The sequence below is a fragment of the Colletotrichum acutatum genome, assembly GCF_030867785.1.
Source record: "Colletotrichum acutatum strain CBS 112980 chromosome Unknown BDZ83scaffold_127, whole genome shotgun sequence".
Lineage (NCBI taxonomy): Eukaryota > Fungi > Ascomycota > Sordariomycetes > Glomerellales > Glomerellaceae > Colletotrichum > Colletotrichum acutatum.
This window is the reverse complement of record NW_026849121.1, coordinates 15,001-31,876: the sequence shown is the minus strand read 5'-3', so window position 1 is coordinate 31,876 and position 16,876 is coordinate 15,001. Positions and strand designations below refer to the sequence as shown.

The window sequence follows — 16,876 nt, the reverse complement described above, 5'->3', positions numbered from 1 at the left end:
GTCAAGCGGGGCCGAAAGCCAAAAGGTACCTTATCAATCTGCCCCTCCATCAAAGGTACCATTTTGATGGATACTTTCAAGAGGCAAGTTCGACTTGCGACAAGTACCCAGCTGTACCTTGCTGGGCTCTCACACACTTTTCTCCATCGGAGCGATGAAATTTTCGAACAGACGAAAAGAGTCTTGCGTCCTGCTTCTCTTCTCAGCTTTGGCTTAGAGCTGGATCGCTACCTGGCCAAAGCAAGACGGACGGCATCCCGGAATGAAGCGTTTGATGCCTGTCTATCCGACTGTCGCGGCATCAGCCTTGCATGACGGATAGCTCCCTTATTGCAAGCAAAGTGAGTATCTGTAAAGGCAACCAAGGCTTTCTCAAGATAGCTCAAGCTCGTTTGCACTGAGACATGGAAACGGCTCAACGTGGTGAGAGACTTTTTCCCCCTCCAGCCCCGCGGTTACCCCCTTCCGTACCTTGGCGTCGCCTGTCTCAAGTACGGAGGTATCTGACGTAAAGCATATGAAGCGACAAGCAGGTTGGCAGGCGTCAGGAGTCTCAGGACACGGAGAGATGCAGAGATCGAGGTACTTGATAACATGGCAGGCCTTGTACTTTGCTTCTAGTGCTCCGAAAATGCTTCGTGTTCCATATATTGAGGATCCACTGGACCGGGCCGCATACGCTTCTTGAGGCCAGCAACGCGGCAATTAGAAGTATGCTGCATGCCATGGCAGGCAGAAGAAGTTCAAGGGTCGAATAAGCTGAACAGGCGGTACTTCGTACAAGCCAGCCATCCGAGGAGCGCAACCGGCAGCCTTGAGGCGCTTATTCGTTATTCCGCTCGTGATTTTGGTTATCGAAGCAGGGAATTCAATCCAAGTTCAGGGAACCAGTTGTCAAACAGCAACTCAAGCTCGAACGACGACAAGACTCATTCGTTAGGTGTCAGTTCGAAGTTCCTCAGGTAAAAAGACCCCGTGCAACTCTAGCGGTTTCTCGTCGAGGAAGGAAAGTTTTGGTAGGGCAGGGCATCTTACGTCAGGGCAATATTCGCTCGCCTCTGCCCCTCATCTCTCACTCTGTCACGCAAAGTGAATCGCATGACCCCGCCAGTTGCGGAAAGATTGCGGATACTCTTGGGCGCTTTTCTGCAACGACGGCAGCTGCAGAGAAGAATTCTTTCACTCGGCGGCATATACTGCGCAGTAAGTGCGCCTGGCTTCTCAGGGTTCCGAATTTCGCCAGGGCGCCATCCAGGATGAGACGCTGCGCTTGCCCCGAGGCGTGCATCCAGAACTGCAGCTGATTTGGTCAAGTCCTTATTTGGATTAGCGCCTTCTGCTCGTTGACGATTCATCGTTTGATAGCTCCATCTTCAACAACACCACGGCCATCTCTGGCGTTAACTCGCTAAGCTTGTTCAGTCTAGCTTGATGCAAAACGGCCATGCATCCGAATATTGACATTTCCAATTTGCTTTCCGCCGACAGGAACTTGCCTAGTCGTACTACCAGTACTATTCACCGAGCAGCTAGAGCGAGCATAGGCACAGGCATGGAAGAGTCTTCATGGGAACACAAAAAGGCACAGGCACATGCGTCTGACTGCAGAACTGCAAGGGGAGCAAGCAGCTTACCGCCGTGCTAGGGTAGCGGAAGACTAAGGGTGACAGGCAGGCCAGTCTCCAAGCCACCGCATCGCGGAAACTCCAAACACAACTACGAGGCTTCATTCTCACCACCATAACCCCGTGTCATTGGTGATGGTGTTCGTGTCCATCGTGGCTGAGTCTCCCGTTCTCGCCCTACCGACGTTGGGGAGCAGCTGAAAGGCCTGGTCGGAGAGGTCAGAGACAAGCAAACATACTAAATAAGATCCGCAAACACTTCGTTCATGCCGCATGTGCGCATCTCGTCAGCGACAAGCATGTCGACATTTGGATCCTGCACGACTGGACAGTTTCGCCTCGCCAGACGTACATCGATACGTAAGGAGAAAGAGGGAATAAAAAAGAGACGTGAGACCTTTCCTGGGGATCACATCCTTGCAGCCCATCTCTCTCCCACCAACCCCATACTCTGAACTCCGACTGAGTGACTGGCCGTTGCTACTCCGTAGATCGCCTACGACTCTAGGTATGGTGTGGCATCCCACGCTTTCGACCTCGCATCGCCGCGTCGGTCCTCCGAACGATGGCCCCTCCCGGCGGATATCCACAATGGGACCGCCCCGCGTAACGACATGTCACAAGCAGCTGGCGGCTGGCCCCTTCTCGCAGTCTTCTCTTCAGCCTCGAACTCCGAGGCTCTTAGACCGAGCGTAACAACCATCACGTCGTCCAAGAAAAAAAATTTCTCTTTTTAACCCCTCGTTCTTCGTGCCCTGCAAGCCGAACCGCACCGCACCGGTCTCGCATCGGCCCTCTTGCCCAGGTTTGCATGGTCCGGCCCCTCCCCTCAGTTTCCAGTTTTCTCCAGTTTGGGAACCGTCGCCGTTCCTTGCGCAGCGATCAAATGTACAGACGTGCAAGGCAAGGCAAGGCAGAGGCGCATGCTCGGCACGGACATGGTCATCTTTCATCATCTGAAGATCTTGCCCTTGAAACCTTCCAGATGTATTGTGTCCCCGTTCTATTAGCTCGGGAACCACATGCATCTAGGACACACCCCATCCAAGGTTTATCGAACCATTGATGATGACATTCTGCCTTAGCTAACCCGCTTCTCTGCCGCTGAGAACCCGGGGTTACATCTTGTCAGTTTCAATTACTACTTCCAGAAGCCTGCTACGAAGTTGCTCTCAGCATTGGACCTTTCAAGCCCTTAGTCCGTACTACAGCTGATGGCTCAGATCCATGATCTGGGAATATGATCAACCTGGCATTCCCTTCCTACCACATACGACCATACCCATTGGAAAACTCGGGATCCCGTCTGCTCTCCCATAGATAAGCCAATGAGGGCCGGATTAGTAGTTGGGTCGGTGACGACCAGCGAATACCTGGTGTTGTATGTTTTTTGATGTCCTGGGCTATTCTCGTGATCCATCTCTTTTGCGGGAAGTGTTGTTCCTTCCGGTAGCAAGTTACACTTCACGCATTTTCCGCATATATGTGACGTGACCTTTAAGGTCTCTGATATCCTTCGCACGGGTTAGCATGACTAGATATCTGCTCATTGTCTCTCAGCTGTGGAAGAGTCCCACTTGGAATGATAGCAGCGCTCAAATGAGTTATAGTATTCGTCCTCCCTGCGCCTCTTCACCACTGGAATACCCTTTCGATTCACCCTTGGCAACACTTTCATGCTTGAAAATTCTGTACAGACCCTCATCAGTCTCAAGCCCTACATGCAGGCTTCCCGCAAGTTTCTCGAGCTTCCTGCTCGTCTACGCATCTCCACGTAGATTTCATGTCCCTCCCAGCCCCTCAGAGGATATAACATCAAAGCGGGGAGAGAATCCTTCAGCAACGGCGTCTACCTAATCCAAGATGACAGTCGTGAGGAACAGGCCCAGTCCCGGCGCCACTACTGCCACGGAAACGGCGAAGCACGCCCGTCGCTTTCCGGTTGTCCCCGGGTTCGCTGCTACGTCCTTGATCCGTGAGGACCGAATCCCCGTTCCTGGTGAGATTGGCGATGCCAGGCCGATACAGGAGGGACTGCATCTGCATCGGTCAATTCGCTGTCGCTTCATTGGTGACTCGGTTTCCCGAGCGTTCTCCGTAGTCAGTCTTAACGACATACTACAGAAAGCTGGGCTAACCGGTCGTCACTGTCCTCGTGAATCTATATTTGTCTCCCCCTCGTCCAATGTCTCGAAGACGTCGAAATCGTAGGGATTGTTCTTGTCAGTGTCGATTCTCTCGTGAAATCGAGGATAGGATTCGGTGACTGCGGTGCCTGCGATATCCCTGTATCATCCAGAAGTGGGTGGCTTCGGCAGGCTGGCATCCGGGGATGATTTCTGACGCTCCGGCGTCTTCGTCATCGGCCCATGGACGTTACTCTGGAGTGGACGAAGAACGTCATAGCAAAGTTCTTAGTAGATAGAAGCGTAGGCAGAGTCGTCAATTAATATTTGTATACCACTCGGAGTCAGCTGGTCATCTTATATAGCGTCCTCACGATAGATTAGCTCGTCCACGTGTTGTTGATAGGAATCCAGGAGATGTTATCCTTGCCCTTATTGATACTCCATCATCATCATATGGCCGACGTCTGAAAATAGAAGGGTCCCAGATCCTGTAAGAAACGCGGACTACGTGTGATTGCAAAGCTCAGAACGAGATAGCAGCCTGGTAGGAATTGCATAAGTCAGCCAAGGACTGTCATGATACGCTTGTCACAAGCTAGGTAGGCTTCAGTTGAAAAGCAGGTAATTACGCACAGTACTACAATTAAGCCCAATGTCGCCGTCTAAGTATCGACTCAATATTGCGAGGGAACAGGCCAAGTTTGGATGTATACGAAAGGGTCGTTCAGACACAAGACTACAGAGATACGATCAAGGCTTCTCATGACAGGTGAAAGATTACAAACTGTTTTAAAGACCTCTGGCAATATATCTCACAAGGTCCCTTTCTTTCATTAATGTCGATATCGTACCTCCCAACAACAGATATGGGATACAGAATGCATATTCCCCTCACTATGTAGTTTGCTTGCTTGCTGTTAGTTACAAGTTGGTCGATGAGCTTCTCGCCATCTTGGATCTTGTTAAGCACTTATTCCGACTAGACCTGCCTCACATTCTAAGGAACAAGTTGCGCGGGCCCGAAGACTCTGGTCTGTATCACAGTGGGTCTAAGAAGCCTGATGATTATCACACAAGCTGGTCATCGGTGATAAAACTCACCATCTTCTCCAAATGACACCCGAGCAAGCAAACGTATGGATACGAGAGAAGTACTATGAGGCCGATAGGCTCAGAATCGAATGGATTTCTGGCGATCCTTTGCTCATGGACAAATTCTATGTTACCTTGCGCTGGTTGAGACACGGTGAAGAAAGCCTTCAAAGCAGAGATCTGACGACCATGTATCGCAGCCTTTGCCCTTGTCCCATGCTTGTAGGCTTGAGATGGAGATATGAGACGATGGTTCATAAGTAGAGCCGTTGAAGCTCTTGGCACCGCGTAAGTATATAGACGGTCAGAAGAAACAGCAAGACGAGCATTGATCCGCGGTGGCGCCAGAAAGTGATAAACCCAGTTTGTGTAAGAAGGTCGTCTGCAACTTCACTTGAAAGGACAGATGAAACGAGTTACCCACTCGCGTATTCCGAATGTCGTTGCGGGATCGGAAAATGTGGTCTAGCTGTGAATACAGCCTGACAGAAATGCTCTGCTATAGTTACATACAGCAATGCCAGAAGAAGTGGCAGTTTCTGAAGTTTTGGTGATTTCAGTAGAATGCTGCCGGCGAAATGAGTATTCTATGATCAATGACGATATCTTCAGGCTGGCCGGATGCGCCCACCCTACGAGGTAGGATTCAGAGGAGACGAGAGTGCTTGAGCAACCGGGCTGTGGCTTTAAAGTCTAAATCGACTAAGCTGATGAAGTGACTTAGCACACCGCTGTCAGTTGTTGATGGCAGCCATTGCGGTGCCAGTCCAGACGTTGACAGGTACGAAGGCTTCTCCGTCTCGCCAACGTTGACAATATCATTTACTTTGTTCAATGGTCTAGACGGTTCGTCGACAAACACAATCTTATCGTATCCGTGTTTCATGGCTTATTTATTGGCCTGTTGTTCTACGCTAGAAGATGGACATGAACTATGTCTTTCTCTCTAGACTTGATGAAATCAGAATGAAACCCCTTAGAGATGTAACGCTATGACATGGGATCGCAGTTCTCCTCCGGATCTCCCCATCTAAGCAGGCTGCCCGGACGCCGGTTAATGCAAAAGAAGAATTATACAGAAACAGGAATGAAACAAACTCCTCAAATCCATGGTAATGCAGGCTTCCAGCTTTCTTAAACCTCCACTGGAGTACCGTAACCTGAGTCTCGCTTTTGCGTGACATCCTCGGCCCCGTGCTCAGCCTTGGCCCCGGAGACCACGACCGGCTCCTCCGCCGTCTTCTTCTCCGAACCTTTGGCAAGAGTCTCCGATTCCGAATCGGACCCAGAATCCGAGTCGGAAGAGGATGAATCAGAAGAATCCGCCGCCTCCTTGTTCTTGTTCCGCTTACTCTTCTTGTTCTTCTTCTCCGCCTTGCGCTTCTTCTCCCTCTCCTCCTTACGCTTCTCCTTGGCCTCCTTCTCCTTCTCCTCAGCCTCCTCCTTACGCTTCTTCTCATCTTCCTCCTTCTGCTTGGCCTCGGCCGCCCGCTTCTCCTCGGCGGCCTTGAGCTCCTTCTCCTTCTTCTCCTTGCGCGTTTCCGTCACCCACTCCGCCGCGCCTGCGACCGCGGCCTCGGCGCTGCGCTTGTGCTTCATGAGGTACCCCTGGATCTCGGCGGGGCTGAACTCGTGCGCAGGGATGCGGGCGACGAAAGTCTCGGAGAGGGCCTCGACGGTGGCGACAATTTCTGCGGTGCGGGCGGCGGCTTGCTCGGCAAGCTTTTTCTTCTTCTCGTCGTCGTCGTCCTCAAGAGTGTCACCAACCAGTTGCTTGTGCTCCTGGAGGGGCTGCGCGGCAATGTCCTCGTCGCCCTCGAGGGGTGCGTAGATGGCACGGAAGATGGCACCAATGATTTCGCCGTCGGCCAAGGTGAACTTTACAATCTGGTCGACGCGGCCGGGGCGGATGAGGGCCTTGTCGAGCTTCTCGACGTGGTTGGTAGTCATGATCAGGACGCGGCCCTCCTGGCTGGCGACGCCGTCGAGGATGTTGAGCAGGCCGGACAGAGAGAGGCGGCCGCTGGTGTTGTTGGCGCCGTTGCCCGCCGTCAGCTGGCCGGGCACCATATCGCCTCCGTCCTTGGCATCCGCGGCATCGCCACCCGTTCCGGTGCCATTCTCGCGGGTGTGCGTCAGGCCGGCGGTATCGATATCCTCGAGGAGGACCACACATCGCCGGGGCAGCTCGGCGAACAGCGTGGCCAGGTTCTCCTCGTTGGCCGAGATGGAGCTCAGGCTCACGATGTAGATGCGCATCTTGAAGAAGCCGGCCAGGGCGAGCGAGAGCGAGGACTTGCCGGTGCCGGGGGGACCCGTCAGGAGGTAACCCCGGCGCCAGGGGATGCCGCGGTTGGAGTACCACTTGCGGGTCACGGGGGAGAGGTAGTCGGCAACGTCGTCAACAAGCTCCTTCTTGGTCTTCTCGTTGAGGATGACGGTCGAGAAGGGCCGGGATGTGCGGGCCATGCACCGCTGCCACGTGGGCTCCGTGGTGCCGGCGCGGGTGCTGCCACGGTAGATCATTGTCTTTTGCGAATCCTTCTTGAGGTACTCTGCGCGGGCCTCCTGGAGGAGCTCCTTGAGGACCCAGGGGTTGCGGCCGAAGCACGAGAGGCTAATCTCCTCGCGCTCGCTGACGACGAGGTAGGAGGCCTGTTCGCGGTTCTGACTGCGCTTGAAGAGGAGCAGGTGGCCGCGGTACCAGAACGAGTGGCTGCCGAAGCTGGGGGTGTAGGCGAGGGGCTTCTTCTTCTGGCCCGAGATCTCGACGAGGCCGCCGTCGGAGGACTCGTCCGACTCCTCCTCTTCGTCGTCCCAGCGCCAGAGGAACCAGGAACGGGAGCTCAGGTTGGTGTTGACAACGAAACGCCGCGAGTTCTTGGCAAATTTTTGGGCGGCGACCCAGGACATGAGAATGTTGTAGATCTCGTCGTCGGTGCGGACTTCGACTGTCGACATGAGGTGCTTCTCGACCTTTTCCCAGAGGTACTCGCTAAAGTACCTCCAGGCAAAGGTGGCGCCGCCGCAGAGGATCACTAGGGGGATGTAGACATTGAGGTCGATTCCGAGGTACTTTTGGAAGGCTGTCGTGAAGACGCTGAAACCCGGGAAAAAAAAGTCCAGCAGTGCCAGTTGGGGAGGAGGCTGAGCTGTGCTGGATGAGGTGTTGATGGGATCGGCGTAGCCGGTATCTGTGATTGTGTCCATTGTCTGTAGAAGCTGAGAAAATGAGGCCAGCTCGAGGGGAAAAAATGTGAGTCTATGTTATACAATCGGACTGGTTGAGGTGAGATATCTCGTTGATGGCAAGAGGTAAGACAGTTGAGATGCTTCCTCTTATATATTATGGAGTAGAAAGACAAGGGGATATCGAACTAGTGGAGTGTGTGAGATCTTTAAGTGTTGAATGTGCGAGACACTTGCTATATTATATAGTCGAATTACAGAAGAAGATACACACCCATTCACTTGGGAGGCAACCACGTCAACCAGGCGGTCGTGATCACAAGTCTAGCCAGTCAGGCAGGGGTTTCTGCAACCACCACATGCAATATGCGGGTAAGTTTGCCGGAACACACCACACACCAATTAGCATAGCCGGCCCAGTACATTCAGCTCGTCAGCATATGGGAATGGAGATGGGTCGCTGAGGCCGCCTGTAACGGAGAAGGCGTGAAAAGCATGGTTTGAGTCACTCCGGCTGCGCTAGGACAGCGGTGAGGTAGGGAAAGTTGTAAAATCGAGTCCTGCTATAACCTTGAGGGGCGTTTTTTCTGGGGAATAAGGAGTTAGGACTTCACGCTAAATACTAGGCAACATTTGCTGCCTGCGGCTAAGAACTCTTGCGACTCGTAAGGCTGAGTGATGAACATGGAACCTGGTCTGGGGAAGAAGATCCAGGGCTCTCTTGGATGGCCGGAAATGCGCGGCCCAAGGTCTGAGGTGGATATGGACGAGCCACTTAGCTTTCTGGGATGAAATCTGGGTTCAGTAAGACAGTTACGTTGGCGTGAATATGCAGTCATCAGAGTATGGGGATAGATGAGTGGTTCAAGTGAAGGTGGTCCTCGTGAGCCAATGGGGAGAGAAGTGTAGGAGTGAAACCTGCGTCTACGACAAAACCAATTCGCTTGAATTGGGTTAAAGGGACGTTGATTGGCTTGCGAAACGAGCCTTCCACATTCATACCATACTGCGGTATATTTCCTGCACGATAGATCAAAAGTGGCGGAGGCCGAGGGTTGTTTTTTCTACATGCAAGTACTACAGTTTACGATCTGCCACCTCAGGACAAGGAGAATTCCCCACTTGATAGAATAACACTTCGCATTGCGGCTGAGAAGCAATTGCTGCGCTGCTGCGCAAGTTGCATAGTCGGAGATGCAGGATCAAGACAATTTGGACGGGGTGCACCGTGAAATGCGTGCATTGAGGCCAACTGCGAAGTCTGTCTGTGGCTGTGGTCCAGACTCCAAAGAGCCGGGGGACAGCGCAGACGCGCTCAGCCACACCCTCGAGCTTAGCTACAGCGGCTTCCCCGAATGACGCAGAACCGGTAGGTATCCGCATCGAGGCCGTTTCCTTGCCTTTAGTTCCGTCTGCCGGTAATATAACTCATTGGGAGTTTGTTTAAGATGACATCACTGTAGGCATGTCGCCGTTGTGAACACTCCGATTTAAGCTGTGATCAATGATCCATTTTGTACGTCAGTCTCCATTCTCATGGGCAGCCAACGGTCTCAACTCTGGGAATTGCTCCTATTGAGATATATCAGGATGCACGTCAGTGTGGGGTTGGAAACAAAAGAACAGATCGTAAGCAGAGTTGCTGCAAATTGGGCATGAGTATTCACAGCCATTGATTCTTCCAAATGAATGTGTACATCGATATTAAAATATTTCTTCTCTCGTGATATCATTAGACAAGATCAAGCTATCATAATTCATTAGACGCCCTCCCCAATTTCCTTGAAGGTTCTGTTCTCTCCCTTCGGAAAATGTTCTGGGTACAATCGGAGGGGAAGGGGAGTCTCGTAGTTTGTGTGTGTGTGAGTGTGTTTTTGTTGTCAAACGCCAACATCGATCATCAATCGAAGCCCAAAAGAAAAAGACCAACCGCCTACCCGTTTGTCCGTACAATAATCGTGACCACTTAAGAGAAAAACACACAATCTCCCAGAGACCAGCAAGAACAGACTCAATCTGCCCAATCATCGTACTTGCCAGGGTTGCCAGGGAAGTGAGGACCACCACCACCACCACCACCGCCTCCGGCATTAAGATCCACAAACCCGGGATCACCGCCGCCGCCGCCGAAGGCTGCCGCAGGAGGAGGCTGGTGATACCCAGGATCCACATCGAAAAAGGCAGGCTCATCATCGTACATGGGATACCCAGGTCCCGGAGCCATACCGGGCGGAGGCGGAGGCGGCGGGTGGTTGAACGGAGGAGGGGGAGGGGGAGGAGGCTGATACGACACCGGTGGCACCGGAAACCGATGCCGGCCGCCGCCGGAACCCCGCTGCTCCCTCCGGAGCCGACCACTGGTTCGGCTACTAGAGCGGGACGCGATCTCGGAGATGCTGTCGTCCCATTTGGGACTGACCCAGGCGTAGGAAATGTACGACGCGTCGCTGTACACGCTGCCGCCGCCGTCGTCGTAATCCCAGTCCTCATCGTAGTCGCAGACCTTGGTCTTTCGCAGGGCCATTTGCTTTCCGGGGGGCGCGCCCGTCGTCCACTTCATAAAGGAGACGGCCCAGTGGTCGCTCTTGATGTTGGAGTGGGATGTCTGGGACGATCTGGACTTTTTGGAGCCGCCCGAGCTGGAGGACGATCGGGAGGACGACCGGGAGGAGCTTCCGGATGAGTAGCTCGATACGGAGGCTGCGTCGTCAAAGCGGTGCTGATGTGGGTGAGCCATGGCTGTTGTGAGTTTTGGGAACGCTGAGTAAAACTGAATTGGGTCGTTTGAGCGAATGGGTTGCAAGAAGCAGCAAGCAACAGAAGCAGCAGCACAAGCTGCGTATAGAGAGATGCGCAGAGATGAAGGAACACCCCTGGTATGACACAGCAGAACTTGGGAACAAGTTGCCTGGGCCGGTACCCTTACTGGTCAAGTGCGCAGCAGGAGAGTTTTGCTTCACCACCGAAGAAGAGACGGAGCAGACAACGACAAGCGAGCTTTGCACAGACAGCTGCCCGGGATGGGGCTTCATCAAATACTTATTGCAACTCGGCAACGGGGGTATTGCAGGCAGAGTCGGTTGAGCAATACGGTGGCCGTGAAGGAAGCTAGCTACCTACATGTTTGGTCAGCGTTGCTCGCCTCGTCTCATTGCTAGTGTCTGGAGCAAGAGAGCAATGGCTGCATGCAAGCTCGAGCTCATGCATGATGCAAAGTGCAAAGGCAAGGGGACTGGACGTGAAATTGCATGTCTCGTCCCCTTCACCTTGGCAACCAAGACAGGCGAAAAGTACATCTGCACCCTATCGCCAAACACCCAGTACCGGTAGTGGCCGAGTATCAACATATGAAGAAGGCTACGAGATGGTGTCTCATGCGGGGTATGTACCTTTCAACCTTCACAGCCCACCTAGGCACCCTCCTTGGGATGCAGAAAGAAGCACTTCTTCCTCCGCCCTACCTCCACGGCAGCCCTGCAAACACACACACACACATTTAACCCATTCACCGTGTTTCACGCCGATCTTTCGAGACAACTCAAAGCGCACCAAAAAGAACCACGTTCCGAGTCTGGTGGCACCAGTAATGCCTATCCGTACTTTAAGCAAGGCAGCTATCCATTGCCGAGTGGCACAATTCAGCGCATGTGCGAGACCAGATGCCCACACAATGGTGTAAGGGGATGACAGACCCGAACGAGAGAACGAGAAAGCATTAAAAAAAGTACGGATAACATGAGGGGGAAAAGAAACGGATGATCTGCCTGCTCACTGCCAGTTCACGATTGGAACATATGGAGTCACACCACTGCAACCAATACGATGCAGTACCAGACTCAGCAACTAGAGTGACATCAATCGAGCTTGTTGCCGGTCAAGGTGTTGGCTTCGAGGGAAATCCAGACCAGGTAGCACGTTGTCCATCTAAGAGAATGCAATCCTACGGCCATCAGCTCGACTGCCGTTGACCGTAACCAACATCTATTGGAATATCCGGCCATGTGGAGTAAAAAATGAGGCTGCAAATGCAGAAGAAAGGAACAACAGGCAACCAACGAAAACTGTCCGCATCAGGCGACCCCTGGACCAACAACGTGAAGCACTTACGGCTGTTGCTCACCAGGGGGTTGAGGAGGGGGATGACTGGATGAAAATGGGGCTGCTCATCGAGTGATCAGAGCCACTCGGCCGCACATATCTCTTAACGTGCAGTAGTCGCGAACCACCCCAACCATACAAAAGAGGTCACAGCAACCCTTTCTGCCTCGCCTCGATCCACGTAGGAATGCGATTGCAGACGCCTAGCACGCAGGTAGTTAAATGCGGCCGTTTTTGGGGACCGGTCGCTTTCTTCATTTAAGCAGGCTAGCTGAAAGGCATCGCCATTCTCGAACTCTGTCTGGAGGATGATATCAAAAAAAGAAGAGCCATATTGGTGAGAAGGTTACAACGAGATCATGGGACGAGCAGGAGGGAGATGTGACCTGTAGCATAGCCGAAGCTACATCCGTCCGACTAAAGCAATAGGAGACTACCGATGGTGTTGACCGCTGCTGAGCATTGCCGGCGACAGATCCTACGCTGACGGGGACTGAAGAGCTCCGGGCGGTCGCAGCGGGCGGGCAAGTGGCTGCTTACATGGTCCGGGGTCGGCTCCGAGAGACAGACAGATGATGGGATGATGCATTCGTATGCGGGTGCCAGGACCGATGAGACGCAGGCTGGTAGGCATCCATCTCGCAGTATGCCGGAGTGTTTTGCGACTTCGACTCTGACTCTGTGCCTGCATGGTTGCCTTAACCTGTTGGTCGCAAGAGCTGCACACCGAAAGTTGCCGTGAGGCGTGACTGGCTCAGCCAAGAACGGCGATTGAATGAGAAAGGCAGCGTTGAAAAGGGCCGAGCGTCTGATAAATTGGTTACTGAGAAAGCCCGCGGGCTTGGATACCTTGGCTTGCAAACTGCCCGGAGCCGCCTGGTCGAACAGGGATAAGTAGCTAGAAGCAGCAGAGGAGTACCTATCGTGAACGGGATACGCCCTTGGTCGATGCTGGGGGTGACAATGAAGAAGGCGAGCATGGTCGTGGAATATCTGTCGACTCGGATATCCAAGTTGTAGTTGTCGATGGATGTGTGGTGTAGTATACGTGATCCAGGACGAGACAATGATAGACATCTGTTCTGGGTCTACACTTGCATGTCTCCTATTGTGAACACCGCACTGGCCGCTCTGAACGTTGGACATGCCGCCATGTGGATACGGTAGGGACGTCAAATCGCAGGAGAGGGGACATAGAGCGAAGGGATCAACCGGGTCACGGAAGTCGAGGTGAAGTTATCAAGCATCCCGGATGACGGGGAAGTCGGGGGCTTTCCGTTGGCAAGGAACCGTATCCACTATCCGTAAGCCAAGGGCTTGAAGAGGCGCCCATGGCACATGGTCGCCGTCAGCGGCGCCGGTTGAGACCAGGAATAGTGGTCCCTGGTATCCATTTGCGTGAGTAAACAGCGGCATAGAGGAAAGCTCTGATGGTAAGGGGCGAAGTGGTTAAAGATTCTGCCGTCGTTGGTCGATAAAGATGTCGCAACTCGTACATTTAATCAATAATAATCAATCCGTCTGGTGCCCGCAGGTTCTCAGTGGCAATAGAAAAGTGCGAGTCAGCGTTGCAAACTGATGGGTCACTCAGTGCCCGGGACAGATTGGCCAGACGTGGTTGTTGACACGGCTAAGCCTGACAAGAACGCTGAGATCAACTCGGGTTTCCCAACAGACTAGAGTAAACAGGCAAACAGGCTGAACAAGGTTCTGAAGGGAGGGGGGAAGGAACAATAGGCCGGGGAATAGGTAGACTGCCAAGAGACGAAAGCGGTTGTAAGGAAACAGTCATCGGTGACCGAAGTTCAGCGAGACGGGAAGCTTCGTCTGTGTCTTGAACTCTTGACAAGTCGAGTCTGACTTGCCTCGGACGCAAAAGGTTTGGCCGGTTGCCTTTCTGGGGAAACTGAATTGTATATCCCCGTTAGCAGAACCTTAATTCTTATTCCAGATAACGTGTCAGCGTGTCTGGCTTGACTGGGACAGAAGAGGCATTTGGAAAGGTAACTGTAGATCTAGCGACATTAGCTCATCTTACTTGAGTTGCTATCCCAGTATCCATACGGATACCTACAGCATCATAGGGAATCCTTCGTCATCTGGGGTCATTTGCCGCTAGCCGACATGCCGACCAAGAGACAGCGGGAAGCATTTTGGCAGGCCGGGTTTTGGCGAGGTAAGGCGGTTGAATAAACAAGTGGATTCCGTACCTTACACTCATGACAATCGGCGGTACACCATGTTGGAGAAAGAAACATACAGACTACGGTAACTACCTCATGCCTTGGACAGCCATCGACCAGCTCAACACCGGCATGAGTGTCCTGGTAGGTACTTGGGAGCACCCTGTCAAATGTCTGGCGCTGTGTCTGAGTGTGGCAGAGACAATCATGGAAAGAGCCCGGAACCACTTGAGATGTTCTGAAGAAGAAGAAAAAGACCGGCGGAAAGAAGCACTGAAGGTTGCCCCTCTTTGGCCGCATTGGAGACGCGGTATATCCCCGGTTCACACCTTACCTAAGGCACCCTAGTTTCTGACTCTCTGTCCACTCAGAGTGGTGGATCCGCTTTTAGCCAGTTAACGACGGGAAAGTCAAGACACCATGAGCTGTATCCGAAATCCTCAAATCTTCCTGCACTTTCTCTCTAGTCAATGTCAATGACTGTTGCTGTTCGATTTGCACCTGTAAAATGCGGATAGTCTTGACAAGGGCGAGATTGCTTATCTGCCAATCTCCTGCTGTAGGCTTCCTTGCCTGCATAATGCTCTCTGCAGGCGCGGATGAGATGTACAGGGGACGCGCCCCACGGTCCACGGTCCACAGTCCACGGCGATGAAAGTAACTGGCGCTAGACCGCATTCGCCCACTGCCATAGTAATCTCGTCACTCTCGTACAAGAGGCTTCTCGGCCCAGGTCGTCTTTTTTCGGTCCCCACCTGCCCTGTTGAATGTTCGCTTGGCCCGCAGCGCTTGAGCCGACTGGCAGACGCTAGTCTCGTTTCGGATCTAGCGCCAAGCTCTCGCGCCGGCAGCCAAACTGAGATCTACAAACGTCCCTGCTTCCACTCTCTCTGGACTCTTTCGCTGCTGAATCGTCCAGGTATGTACCTACTTCGTCTCCGTTGAGTATAACCCGGAACAACTTCTTTTTCTCATCATCGAGAGACGTGGGAGGCTAGGTGAGTAGCTGACAGGCTGAACCTAGGTGGGAGAAAACACCACACAGCGCACCATACTGCCAAAACTGGCACCTCAAGTGACTCGGCGGGCGGCATTTGCGGCGGGAACCCCACTGTTTGCCAAACGTCTGAAACCCTGCTCTGCGACAGCATCTCTCCTAGTAGTGCCAGTTTACTCCGAAGACTCTACTTGGTCTCGTCAGTCCATCTGAAGAACTTGAAGGATCGTTTGGTGTTGCTGACAAGGCCGGCATTCATTCACGACGTGACACAGAATCGCCCTGTTTCTCCCCAGTCATCACCAGGAGCAACTTGCCGAAAGTGAGCTCGGGATCCCCGTGGTCGATTCCTCGTACTCTGGGAGGGCTGGTCGGTGGATGACCGAGCCCTGATGAGGTGATAACTTGGTTCTAAGTATTCTACCGATAGGTATTTACAAGCCAAGAGCAGCATCAGCCATGGGACAGTAGAACCTTGGTATCTGTTCATGGTGTTCCGGGTAAATAGGCTCATCACGCACGATCGCTCTGGGCAGAACAAGTGGCAATGTCTCTGGAATGCCATCTGTGGATCGGTGGTTGGTGTCCTTACGGATAGATGAAGAGGCAACCTGGAAGTAAAGTGTTTGGATTTCCCTTGACTGACAGTGTAAAACAGAATCAGACAAGGTCGCTATTACTGGTGGGTAACCGGTCTCGACAACCTGTCGGCCGGCTCTGCAGATAAGGTGTGGACGATCCCGGTCCGCTCGTGGCACACTACTCCGTACGGAAGTTGTGCTTGGGCGTGGGCGCTGTCATGCTGTGGGTGGGTGGGAAGAATGCCAGACAAGGAAGAAACGATGAAGCACCGAATGGCAGCCGACCATGTTCTCCTCGGTCTATTTCTGTGATGTATACTCCATACGCAGTACTCCGTAGTGTAGAGCCACGAAGTTTTCCCCCGCAGTAGCATCATGGGCCATTCACTACCAATGTGACGGAGAAAACAGTGGACAATGTTTGGGGACGGCTTGGTAGGTAATCATATCATAGCATCTACGGATAGATGGATCTACAAACGGAACGAAGGGATACCTTGCTTTGCGTATTGTGCCATACCTTCCATACCTACCTTAGGTATGTACATATGATGGACCTTAGGTGAGGCAGGCTATAGGCAGTGGTGGTGGTATGAGTTAACGACCTTCCTTGCCGGTGATAAACGACCGAGTCTGTTTGGGTGGATCTGGGCAGTGGGCAGTGGGCAGTGGGTGGGGCGGATTCGGTGGATTTGGGCTTATTTAGCGTTTGTTCACTCCAGACGCCAATGCTGCACCTCCCCACCCGTCTCACACACAAACGAACTCCTGCACCTGCACCTTCAGGGAGGCGTCGGCCGATGGCTGTCCGCGGTCCTACATTGGTGCTGCTCCTGTCTCCTCCACTTCTCATCACTGTCTCTGCCCGTCATTACTAAGGCAAGGCAAGTAGACTCTGTAGAGTACTAGGTAGGGCTGTACTTGCGGATTTCGCCTAGCACTCTCCGTACATGCGGACAATAATTCTTCTTGAAGAACAGAG

The 16,876-nt window shown here is 52.9% G+C and overlaps 4 protein-coding genes across 4 annotated transcripts; 1 reads left to right on the top strand and 3 right to left on the bottom strand.

Moving 5' to 3' along the window:
* Positions 1-3,031: 3,031 nt before the first annotated feature.
* BDZ83DRAFT_636227 (uncharacterized protein) lies at positions 3,032-3,800 on the top strand. The gene has a single exon (XM_060509240.1). The coding sequence runs from the start codon at positions 3,156-3,158 to the stop codon at positions 3,480-3,482; it is 327 nt and encodes a 108-aa protein (XP_060360098.1). The 5' UTR covers positions 3,032-3,155; the 3' UTR covers positions 3,483-3,800.
* A 2,180-nt stretch (positions 3,801-5,980) lies between these two features.
* BDZ83DRAFT_655955 (BCS1 N terminal-domain-containing protein) lies at positions 5,981-8,056 on the bottom strand (the record flags this gene model as incomplete). Its single annotated transcript, XM_060510834.1, has 1 exon — positions 5,981-8,056. The coding sequence occupies one exon, from the start codon at positions 8,054-8,056 to the stop codon at positions 5,981-5,983; it is 2,076 nt and encodes a 691-aa protein (XP_060360097.1).
* Positions 8,057-10,046: 1,990 nt separating this feature from the next.
* Positions 10,047-10,772, bottom strand: BDZ83DRAFT_756432 (uncharacterized protein; the record flags this gene model as incomplete). The annotated part of the gene is made up of 1 exon (XM_060514745.1): positions 10,047-10,772. The coding sequence occupies one exon, from the start codon at positions 10,770-10,772 to the stop codon at positions 10,047-10,049; it is 726 nt and encodes a 241-aa protein (XP_060360096.1).
* A 3,229-nt stretch (positions 10,773-14,001) lies between these two features.
* On the bottom strand, positions 14,002-14,661 carry BDZ83DRAFT_636220 (uncharacterized protein). Its single transcript, XM_060509239.1, has 2 exons — positions 14,208-14,661; positions 14,002-14,148 (listed from the first exon to the last, which is right to left on the bottom strand). The coding sequence occupies exon 1, from the start codon at positions 14,614-14,616 to the stop codon at positions 14,239-14,241; it is 378 nt and encodes a 125-aa protein (XP_060360095.1). The 5' UTR covers positions 14,617-14,661; the 3' UTR covers positions 14,002-14,148; positions 14,208-14,238.
* Positions 14,662-16,876: the final 2,215 nt, after the last annotated feature.

What these genes read in the sequence shown, in the direction of transcription:
- BDZ83DRAFT_636227 (XM_060509240.1), top strand. Translation starts at nt 3,156, where the DNA reads ATGACTAGATATCTGCTCATTGTCTCTCAGCTGTGGAAGAGTCCCACT.
- BDZ83DRAFT_636220 (XM_060509239.1), bottom strand. Translation starts at nt 14,616, where the DNA reads ATGCGGCCAAAGAGGGGCAACCTTCAGTGCTTCTTTCCGCCGGTCTTT.